The following is a 12,165-nucleotide window of genomic DNA, read 5'->3' as shown; positions in this document are numbered from 1 at the left end:
TAGATCTATGCCTTGGGATCTTAACCTGGTCCTGTCAGCATTGACTAGAGAGCCGTTTGAACCATTGCAATCAGCTTCAATTAAGGCCTTATCCCTTAAAACAGCTTTTCTGGTAGCGATAACTTCTGCCCGTAGGGTGGGAGACATACAAGCTCTCTCCAGACTTCCCCCTTACACAGTTTCTGCCAGATAGGGTAGTCCTCAGACCGGACCCAGCCTATTTACCAAAAGTATTATCACGGTTTCACAGGTCACAGGAGATAGTGTTACCATCTTTCCTTCCCAATCCCTCCAACCCTAAAGAGCTACTCCATACACTAGACGTTAGGAGATGCCTGTTAGTAACAGAGATGTATTCTGATACATGGAAGAAAGATAATGCGTTATTTTTATCTTTCCAAAATCCTAGAAAGGGACTCAGGGTATCAAAGTACACACTAGCGAAGTGGATTAGGGAGGCTATCTCTTTGGCTTATACTGCAGGTGGGGGTCCGACTCCGCAGAATCTGAGGGCACATTCCACCAGAGCCATGGCTACATCCTGGGCGGAAAAATCTGGAGTATCGATCGACCAGATATGTAAGGCGGCCACATGGTCATCCCCGTCCACCTTCTTTAAACACTATAGGTTGGATTTAGGGGCCTCCTCTGATCTCACCTTTGGGTTAAGGGTGCTACAAGCTATAGTCCCTCCCTAAGGTAGTGTTACATCTCTGTAATTCTCTCGTCGTGCTGTCATGGGAGTCCGAGTAAAGCATTAAGCTACTTACGGTAGCGGCATTTCTCGGAGGCCCATGATAGCACCCTTAGTTCCCTCCCTATTTCACGTGGGGGTTGCACCTCCTATAATGTATATATCTCACGTATGATACCCAGTTCCTATATATTGGCTAAAATTTTGTATATAAACTGTATATAATGTATATTTTTGTGTGCCACTAACCGCGGTAGTCCTCTCAAGGCTCTGAAATACAACTGATGCAGGGGAGAGGTGCCGCCCTTTTGTATCTGTAGGTTTCCTGTTCCTAATGGGCGGATCCCCTCTCTCGTCGTGCTGTCATGGGCCTCCGAGAAATGCCGCTACCGTAAGTAGCTTAATGCTTTTTGATCACTTTTTATTTCATTTTTTTGTGAGGCCAGTTGAACAGACAATAATGGCAATTTTTAGGTGTCTGATTGCACCCCTCGATCGTGCTGTGGGAGTGTCTATGGACTGGCAGAGGGAACAATTTTCAAGCTTTTGTTTCTCTCCTTTAAAATAGTCATAGCACAAAAATGGTTAACAATTGCCATTTCCCATATGTTTTATTTGCATTGGCTTCATGTTTATACCTTTTGTATTTTGGGGTCAGTAGAACTTATAGGTTTAGCAGTAGATTTTCAAGGTACTTTTGGAAATTGTCTCTTCAGAAAGGAAGAAAACTAGAACTCTAGTGCCACCTATTGGAAGTAGCAATGACTGTTAGGATTGCTACTTCCAATAGGTGGCACTAGAGTTCTAGTCCTCTTCCTCTCTGAAGAGTCAATTTGCATGTTTCCCAGAGGAGCATTGCGGCTTTAAGTCTCCTCATCTCGTCATGCTTAACATGTCACTCTCCGCAAGGAGAAACAATACTTGTTGGATCAAGGTACTTTTGGAAACTTATTTTTAGGGGTTGATTCAGTGCTACAGTGCCTTTTGAGAGGCCTATGTATTGGATAACACACACACACACACACACACACACACACACACACACACACACACACACACACACACACACACACACACACACTCACTTTACCATTTGAAAAAGTGCACCCCTCATAGTATTCAGAATATAGTTTAGTATAATAATATAATATATTCCTAATTGGTTTTATACCACTGTTTGGGTGCACAGCTCAGAAGGGAAGGAGCGCCATTCGGAGAAGAAATTTTGGTAGAAATGTTTCCTGTTTGATAAAAAGATGATTACTAGCTCACCTCTATGACAGCAATTCCAGGGTTCTTTGTATGGAAAAAGCAGTTTCTGCCTGGTGTGACAGTGAAAATTCAAGGAAGAAACGCTTAGGCTATGTGCCCACTTTGTGGATTCGTGTGCAGATTTTTCTGCACCGTATTTGAAAAATCTGCAGGTAAAACGCACTGCGTGCGGATTTCACATGCCGTTTTACTTACACCTGTGGATTCCTATTGAGGAGCACGTGTAAAACGCTGCAGAATCCGCACAAAAAATTGACATGCTGCGGAAAATACAACGCAGCGTTTCCGTGTGGTATTTTCCGCACCATGGGCACAGCGGATTTGGTTTTCCATAGGTTTACATGGTACTGTAAACCTGATGGAAAACTGCTGTGAATCCGCAACGTGTGCACATACCCTTAGTGTGGCACACAATGCAAAGAATGAGTCAAGTTCTCTTTTTGTCTGGTTTCATGTGTGATTTTCATATTGCCCACACCTGTTACTTGCCACAAGTGAATTTGAACAAGCAATGCGTTATTTACCCAAAATTTTGGAAAGGTGCCAACTACTTTGTCCAGCCCATTTTTGGGTTTTGTGTGAAATTATGAGCAACTTGCTTTTTTTCAGGTTTTTTTTTTTTTTTTCTTTTTTTTTTTTTTTTCCAATACACAAAGGAAATAAACAAGTGTCTAACAAATCATGTGCAATTCCAATTATTTTCTGGAAGAACTATTTCATTTTCTGGAACAATTTCAGAGGTGCCAACACTTTCTTTTGGCCATGACTGTATGTGTCTCTTCACATTTTGTGTTTACTCTGATCTCTTCATCAGGCATATAATAGTGTTGAAAGCTTGCTGTTTTTACCATCTTTTTAGTTAGCCATTAGGGTACGTGCACACGTCAGGAGTTCTTGCAGAAATTTCCTGAAGAAAACCGGAAATTTACTGCAAGAAATCCGCATTTTTTTTTTTTGCGTTTTTTTTCGCCTTTTTTTTTAGCATTTTGCAAGCGTAATTAGCTTGCAGAATGCTAAGGTTTTTCAAGCGATCTGTAGCATCGCTTGGAAAACTGACTGACAGGTTGGTCACACTTGTCAAATATAGTGTTTGACAAGTGTGACCAACTTTTTACTGTAGATGCTGCTTATGCAGCATCTATAGTAAAAAATAGAATATTTAAAAATAATAAAAATAAAAAAATGGTTATACTCACCCTCTGCGGACGGACGATATCCTCAGCGGCGTCTGTTCCTATAGATGGTGTGGTTCAGGACCTTCGATGACGTCGCGGTCACGTGAGCGGTCACATGACCGGTCTCGCGACCAATCACAAGACAGCGACGTCATCGCAGGTCCTGAACCACACCATCTTTAGGAGCCGAAGCGGCAGCATGCAGCGGTGAGAGTCGGGAACACTCCGGGGGCCATCGAAGGTGAGTATATGACTATTTTTTATTTTAATTCTTTTTTTTTTTGACCAATTATATGGTGCCCAGTCCGTGGAGGAGAGTCTCCTCTCCTCCACCCTGGGTACCAACCACACATAATCTGCTTACTTCCCGCATGGTGTGCACAGCCCCGTGCGGGAAGTAAGCAGATCAATGCACTCCTAGGTGTGCGGAATCCCCGCAATTCCGCATTTTTAATGAACATGTTGCTTTTATTCGGACTCCCATGACAGCACTACGAGAGAGGGGATCCGCCCTTAAGGAACAGGAAACCTACAGATACAAAAGGGCGGCACCTCTCCCATGCATCAGTTGGTTTCCTGTTCCTAAAGGGACTGGATCCTACAGAAGAACTTCTACAAGGAATTCCAGGCCGGCCGGACCGATTTAGGTAGCGAGGGGGTCTCCTACCTCGGCCGGTGCGGAGTACCTGAAGTAGTCACGGTGACCCGGGCAGGGCTGCACAGCGGTGGCTATTCAGCGAGGAGCGGTCGCCAGGGGGTGTCCTGTCTCCAGAGCCGACGCATGGTGAGTATGGCGGTTCCCCTCCCCCAAATGCTGTGGGCACCTCTGTAGGGTCGGCGGCATCATGGTGGCGCCTCCCGGAGTCTCCTGGCAAGGTCTCGGCGTCCCACGCTGTTCACAGCGCTGACAGGAAGCGCTGTGGACTAAGGGTGACGTCGGAGGGCGGAGCCGGCGATGACTTCCGGGTCACGGAGCTTCTGCGCATGCGCAGGGGCTCCAAGATGGCGGCGCCCACCGGAAAATGTGCGCAGATCACCCTCAGGTGTCTGCTGATCCCCTACAGCTGCGGGGGGGGGGGGGGGAAGATTAACCGGAAGGCGTGGCGCAACTTTCGCTGACCGAAGGAGGGGCTATTTATAAAGCTCCAAATGCGCATTCCGGGCTTCTGGCCTCCAGATCTGCTAAGGATGGAGTCCGACCAGGATCAGCAGCCTCTGCTGCTGGACGAAGCACCCCAGAAGCCTGTGGAGAAGGAGCATGGCAAAAGGCGCGATGGATCTGGCCGCGGAAGCTCCTCCAGACAGGGGTCTGGAGCGTCAGCCAGAAAAAATCCCCCTCGTACTTCGGTAGCTTTCTGGGTATGGGCGTCAACTGGTAAGTGATCTTCGAGAATGTTCACTCAGTGATTAGTCTCCCCTCGTATATGTTTCCACAGGGGAGGAAAAACACCAGTAAAACAAAGCATAGGGAATGTGCCATCTGCGGGGTTCCCTTGCCTGACTCATACCCAAAAAAGCTATGTGACCCCTGTATCCAGCAGACGGTAGCAGAAGAATCCTCTTCTATTGCGGCCAGTCTGAAGGAAATGGTTAGGATGGAGGTTAAGCAGTCCATTAAGAGCCTTTCACAGTCAGGAGGCTCTAAACGGAAGTCTCAGTGGTCATCTGATTCATCTGTGGAGGACAAGAGCGTAGAATCGGACGATTCAGCAGCAGCATCATCCTCCTCCTCGGAAGAAGACGCTGCTCGTTTTTGTTTACCCTTGGAAAGAATAGACAAGTTAATAAAAGCAGTCAGAGGCACAATGGGTATAACAGAACCCAAGCCTCAACTATCCAAAGAACAAATGATGTTCAGTGGGTTAGAACAAAGGAAGCGTAAGGTTTTTCCTCTGAATGAAAAGATACAGGAACTTATCAACAAAGAGTGGAAAAAAACGGAGAGGAAAGGTTCCTTACCACCTGCGCAAAAGCGAAGGTATCCCTTTGACGACCCAGCAGTAGGTAACTGGGAAAAGGCCCCAAAACTGGATGCAGCAATTGCCAAAGTAGCGAAGCGATCCTCTCTCCCGTTTGAAGACATGGGAACGCTTAAAGACCCCCTGGATAGGAAGGTGGATACCTTCTTAAAGGGAACCTGGGAAATGGCAGCCGGTTCCTTAAGACCTGCGGTGGCGTCAACCTGCACGGCAAGGTCAATGATGGTCTGGCTGGACCAGTTAGAGACCCAATTAAGACAAGGGGCCTCTAGAGACTCTATTCTCGCGGCTTTACCAGTAATCCAGGAGGGGGCGGCCTTTTTATCAGACACCTCAATTGACTCCGTTAAATTAGCAGCTAGAGCAGCGGTGCTTTCTAATGCTGCAAGGAGAGCCCTATGGTTGAAATGCTGGCCTGGGGATATGCAGGCGAAAGCAAAGCTCTGCGCTATCCCTTGTAAAGGTGAGTATTTATTCGGGCCTACCCTGGATGAACTCCTGGAGAAGGCAGGAGACGATAAGAAAAAGTTTCCCAATACATTTAATGCATACCGTCGTCCCTTCAACAAAAGAAGGCTCAATCGGGGAGGGAAGCGCGTCTTCTCACCGGGTAGAGATCGATCCAGATGGGACGATAAGCGAAAACGAGGTACAGGTCTCATGTTTCGCCGTAACCCGACGGAAAACAAAAAACAAGAACAATGACTAGCAATCCCGGTGGGAGGGAGACTGTTGCATTTCTCGGCAGAATGGTCAGAAATCACAAACAGCGTTTGGATAAAAGACACTGTTTCCCATGGTCTCAAACTTGAATTTGTCCAGGCTCCGCGGGACAAATTCAAGCTAACACCTTGGCGCTCATCTCCCACTGAACAATTTGCCCTGGAAGAGGAAGTGAGGACTCTTTGTTCTAAAAATGTTTTGGTGGAAGTACCGTATTCTCAGACAGGGAAGGGGTTTTACTCTCCCCTTTTCCTAATCCAAAAACCAGATAACACTTATAGAACCATTATTAATCTTAAGGGTCTCAATAAGTTTTTGGTAAAGCATACTTTCAAAATGGAGTCCATCAATTCGACAATAAAAATGCTCTTTGAAAACTGTTTTATGGTAGTGGTGGATTTGAAAGATGCCTACTATCATGTACCCATTCATGCTGATTTCCAACAATACCTGAGGGTAGCACTGTTAATGGAGGGAACGATTCAACATTTTCAGTTCAGGGCACTCCCCTTCGGGATAACTTCTGCTCCTAGAGTGTTCACTAAAATAATCGCGGAAGTCATGGCGCATTTCAGGGAATCAAATGTCCTTATAATCCCCTACTTAGACGATTTTCTCGCTGTCGGGAACTCAGTGGATCACTGTCTGTCACAATGGGAAATTACTAAAGCTAAACTAGAACATCTGGGTTGGATCATAAACTTCGAAAAATCTAAGTTACAGCCCCTAAATATGCAAAAATTCCTGGGGTTAATATTGAATTCAGTAACACAGCAGTGTCTTTTCCCTATAGAAAAAATAGCTAATTCAGAGTTATGTGTTAAGAGCAATTAAAACACCCTCCATGACGCTTAGGCAAGCCATGTCCCTACTTGGGTCACTCACATCTTGCATCCCAGCCGTTAAGTGGGCTCAGTTCCACACCAGATCCCTGCAAAAGGAAGTTTTATTCCATGACAGAGCCTTAAATGGCGCGCTAAATGGGAAATTAACATTGGGGCCAATAACACTGAATTCCCTTAGGTGGTGGTTAGACATACAGAATTTATCAGCAGGGGTGCCCTGGATAGTAAATGTCACCCAGGTAATAACCACAGATGCCAGCTCTTCGGGGTGGGGAGCTTATATGGGGGACATGGTGGTCCTGGGACAATGGGAACCCTTCATAACATTCTCATCCAATCAAAGGGAATTGTTGGCAATTGAATTGGCTGTTAAAAAATTCCTCATATATCTGCAGGGTCAGCACGTCAGAATTCTGTTGGACAACAGAGTGGCAGTCGCCTACATAAACCGGCAAGGGGGAACACGTTCCGAGACTTTAATGCAGATCACGGATCGCTTGTTCCAAGTGGCAGAGCTCAGTTTTCAATCTTTGACGGCTCTCCACATCAAAGGAAAGGAAAATATAACAGCAGATTTCCTAAGTCGAAACATGACAAGGAGAGTGGTCTCTCAACGAAGACATTTTCAACCGTATCATCCACAGATGGGGTCAACCAGTGGTGGATCTGTTCGCCACCAGAGGCAACAGAAAAGTAAAACTCTTTTGCTCTCTGAATCCCAGAGAAAATCCCCTGGCGGTGGACGCATTTCTAATAAAATGGGATTTTCCGCTGGCCTATGCCTTCCCACCACTGAATCTGATACCTCTAGTGGTGAGAAAAATCAGAGAAGATCGAGCGAAAGTCATCCTTGTTGCCCCCTTTTGGCCCAGAAGAACCTGGTTTGCCTGGCTCAAGACAATGTCTGTATCGGATCCCTGGGTACTGCCAGAGATCCCAAATTTACTTTCTCAGGGACCAATCTCCCATCCACACGTGGCAGCGCTCCATTTAACGGCGTGGAGTTTGAACGGTCACTATTAGTAGATAAAGGCTTCTCTCCGAACTTGGTAGAAACGCTCCTAAAGAGTAGGAAACAAATAACTACAAAAATCTACTCTAGGACTTGGTGGAAGTTCTTGACCGTTTCAAAATTTAATATCCAAGAAGGGGTGCCGATAAAACAAATCTTAGAGTTTCTACAGAAGGGGTTTGAGCTAAAACTCTCTACTAGTACCCTTAGAGTACAGGTCTCAGCTCTGGGTGCCCTGTTTTCCTGTAATATAGCTAATAACTATTGGATAGCGAGGTTTATGAAGGCGGTCTGTAGAACTAGACCAGTGTATAAAGATAGATCGGTTCCGTGGGATTTAAATTTAGTTCTGTCCTAACAAAACCCCCCTTTGAACCTCTACACGAGGCCTCGATTAAAATGTTGACACTTAAGACGGCCTTCTTGATTGCCATAGCCTCAGCTCGCAGGGTAGGGGATATCCAGGCACTTTCCAGGCTTCCCCCATATACAGAGTTCCTGCCTGACAGAGTAGTCCTTAGACCAGACCCAGCATATCTGGCGAAGGTAGCAACACGGTTTCATAGGTCGCAGGAAATAGTTTTACCATCTTTTGTTCCTAATCCATCCATCTAATCCTAAAGAGCAGGAGCTTCATACGCTAGACGTTAGGAGGTCTCTCCTACGATATATTTCAGTCACCAATAGCTGGAAGAAGGATGAGGCACTGCTTCTTTCCTTCCAAAGTCCAAAGAAAGGATGTAGAGTGTCAAAATATTTACTGGCTAGATGGATTAGGGAAACTATTTCTATGGCTTATACAGCGGGTGGGGGGCCAGCTACGCAGAATCTAAAGGCACATTCCACCCGAGCCATGGCGTCATCCTGGGCAGAAAGATCTGGAGTATCGGTGGAACAAATATGTAAGGCGGCCACTTGGTCATCCCCTTCCACGTTCTTTAAGCACTATCTGTTGGATTTGGGGTCCTCCTCTGATCTCACCTTCGGGTTAAGGGTGCTGCAGACTATAGTCCCTCCCTAAGGTAGCTTGCATCTCTGTAAATCTCTCGTAGTGCTGTCATGGGAGTCCGAATAAAGCATTAAGCCACTTACGGGTAGCGGCATTTTTCGGAGGCCCATGACAGCACCCTTAGTTCCCTCCCTATTCACGTGGGGGTTGCACTTCCTGATATGTATATAGTGTGATATGTAGATCTCACGTATGGTGTCTAGTTATAAATTAATAAAATATTTTCGTTTTCAAAATGTATATAATGTATATTTGTATGCCACTAACCGCGGTAGTCCTCTCAAGGCTCTGAAATACAACTGATGCATGGGAGAGGTGCCGCCCTTTTGTATCTGTAGGTTTCCTGTTCCTTAAGGGCAGATCCCCTCTCTCGTAGTGCTGTCATGGGCCTCCGAAAAATGCCGCTACCCGTAAGTAGCTTAATGCTTTTTTTCCGCGATGCGATTTTTTTCGCGGAAAAAAATGCAACATTTGCACAAAAAATGCGGAATACACTGTAAATAATAGGAGGCATATGTTAGCGTTTTTTTCGCGTTTTTATCACGTTTTTATAGCGAAAAAACGTGAAAAAAACGCGAAAAATACTGAACGTGTGCACATGGCCTTAAAGGGAACCTGTCAGCAGGATTGTGCACAGTAACCACCCACAGACTGTCAGGTCGGCGCCGTTATACTGATTAATGAGACCTGGTGATGAAATCCGTTTTGTGGTTGTTTAGTCTTTATTTTCGGTTAATGATATACTTATGCTCCGGGGCGGCCTGTGGGGGTCTGCTTACATATTCACAAGCATGGCTAATGACAGCTCACTGATCCCTCACTGACCTGCCCTCTATTTTACATACTGAATATAATATTGTTTGAAGAAGAAAAAAATCACATTCAGCAGGCAGGCTATTTTATTTAGTTATATCAATTTCTTCAGAAAAAAAACCTCCCAAAATGGTGCCTGCCGTGCCTTTGCAGTAGCATCTATTGGCGATCAGCCAACGGCGGTGACATGCGGTACTCTTTTTACTGCGAGTCACAGTCAAATCTGTGGGGTCTTCTGACAGCGTGACCCCGCAGCTCTGTGACCGATGGTAAGAATCTTACCGGGAGTAACGTTACTGCTGATCAGAACAGCCACGCCAGTGTTTCTTGCTCTGACATAGTGTCATGCGTGGGAAACGCCCGATATGAAGTCTGTAAAAATGCAAGCAGAAACTCAGCAAATCTGCAAACGTGTTTATACCTGCGTATTTGACTGACTCAAATGAAGTCAATGGGTGAAAAACGCAGCAAAAATGCACAAAGAGCTGACATGCTGCGGATTAAAAAGTAACACAAATCCGGATTGGAAAATTACTGATAATGTGCACAGCAGTTCCGGATTCTCATTGACTTTGCTGGCATAAGGGTTCCCTAGAGTTTTTGGGCCAATTCCATGCGGAAAAAACACAAAAACGCCCAGTGTGCACACAGCCTAAGGGGATTCAGCAAAGCTTTTACTCCAGAATTTGTAAAAGGTTTTCAAAAGTATTAAAAACTGTCACAATTCAGCTGTGCTACAGTGTGGTGACTTTCACGCCAGTTTTTTCCCACAGCTCCAACAAAGATTGTCAGAGCTGGGACAGGATCACGGCGACTGCTGCTCATCAAATTCATGACGACATTCGTAACTACACAAATCTTTCTCTAGTAAGGCTACTTTCACACATCCGTTTTTTGCCGTCAGTCTGAATCAGGTGAATTTTTGAAAAAACGGATCTGTTGCAAATTGTGAAAAACTGACTGAATCAGTCGCCGGATTCCATAATTTCACACCTCACGTTTCATCCATTTTTCGATGGATCCTTCGCTGTCCGTTTTTTTGACGGACAGAAAAAACGTTCTTATGTCCGTTTTCTCCGGCCACTGGAAAACAAATTTTCGACGGATCCGACAAAAAATGGATGAAACCTGAGGCCATCCATCGCAATCTGGAGCTAATACAAGTCTATGAGAAAAAAAACGGATCCGGTGACAACTTTTGCCGGATCTGTTTTTTTTTTTTTCTTCAAAATTCGCCGGATTGTGCCTGACTGCAAAATAACTGACGTGTGAAAGCAGCCTAAGGGACTGGAGTAAAATTTGTGGCGAGGCACACAGAGGTGCACACCTTTCCTCATCTTGCCAGATTCATTACGAGGCGTGCGCCTCACACTCCAACCCTCCCGATTGGCTAAATATCTCCTGTCTTGGAGTGGGTTACAATCTTAACGTTTAAATCAGAGATTTTGTGGATGAAAACCGCTCTAAATAAATCCTTTTTTAATTTCCAGTTGATGTCCTACTGAAGGCTGTTGGGGATACACCAATAATGAAAAATAAGAAGTGGACTATAGAGAGAACTCGAACAGTGCAAGGACTTATGGACTTCATCAAAAAGTACCTGAAGCTGGAAGCATCAGAACAGATGGTACTTTTTACATTGAATAACGATCACATTAAACTATACAGTACAGCACAAAAGTTTGATGTGGAGCAAATGCTGCAGCGTAAGATGTTTTAAAAAATATAAATGCTAATAGTTTTATATTTAGCAATGAATAAAAGAAATCTATGCAAACATTGTGGCATATTAGAAAATAGTTTAGATCATAGCATTAAATAGGCGGGGAAATAGGATGAAAAATTAATTTGGATTTTGGATCACTCCTGAGAAATACAGGCAGGTACTTATCCATCATGTATTACTGTGAGGGAGGCGGTCTGATTGGCTCCAGACTTACTCTGCAGCAAAACGATGACCCCAAACATAGATCTTAATGACATTGGCTACTATATTTTTCGTATTATAAGACACACTTTTTTTTTTCCCACCCAAATTTGGGGGGGAAATGGGGGTGTGTCTTATAAAGCGTATATACCTTACCGCTATCATTGCTGCAGGCTGGGATGATGGGGTGTCTGGCGGTGATTCGGGTGCCTGGCGGTGCTACGTTGGTGTCTGGCAGTGCTGCTGCGGGTGTCTCCGGTCCTGTGCTGATTCGGGACCATTTGAACTCCAGACTACAAAGCTACTATATGGGACATTTACAGCTTTTGTTTTCAAAGTTACAGAGGTGGGATCACAGCACACCTTGCAATTTGTTTATTAAAATTATTTTTTTTCGCTTGGAAAAAGACGCAGCTCAAGCACTAAAACTTTTAGGATCACACATGATGGCTTAGATACACGGCTCTTTTTTGTTCAGGAGCTCAGCTTCATTCTTGGGGCAGTGTGCTCATGAAGATCGACATTCACACCATTGGCATGGTTGCACGTTTGGTCTGACTTATGTGATAACCCAAGCTCCAAACGGAGGCAGCTTTTCATCTGGCGTATCGGAGGGGCACAGGGGCCGGACCCAGCTACCTGGCCAGCTTCAAAACTGCATGTGCTAACTGCATAGCAAATCAGATTCTTTTTCTTCGAATCACAATGTCACTTAT

General features: G+C 45.0%; 1 protein-coding gene across 2 annotated transcripts in view; it reads left to right on the top strand.

Annotated features, from left to right (window-relative positions):
- ATG12 (autophagy related 12) overlaps positions 1 to 12,165 on the top strand; it is a 73,871-nt gene that overhangs the window by 38,460 nt on the left and 23,246 nt on the right. The window contains exon 2 of one of the 2 annotated variants that reach the window (XM_077250645.1): positions 11,013 to 11,149. In XM_077250645.1, coding sequence (XP_077106760.1) covers positions 11,013 to 11,149 — 137 coding nt within the window. Of the gene's footprint in view, positions 1 to 11,012; positions 11,229 to 12,165 lie in introns of both variants that reach the window. The other variant, XM_077250644.1, reaches the window with a different exon arrangement.

This window comes from Ranitomeya variabilis, chromosome 4 (genome assembly GCF_051348905.1).
Source record: "Ranitomeya variabilis isolate aRanVar5 chromosome 4, aRanVar5.hap1, whole genome shotgun sequence".
Lineage (NCBI taxonomy): Eukaryota > Metazoa > Chordata > Amphibia > Anura > Dendrobatidae > Ranitomeya > Ranitomeya variabilis.
Note: the sequence above shows the minus strand (reverse complement) of the source record. Positions and strands in the feature narration are given on the sequence as shown.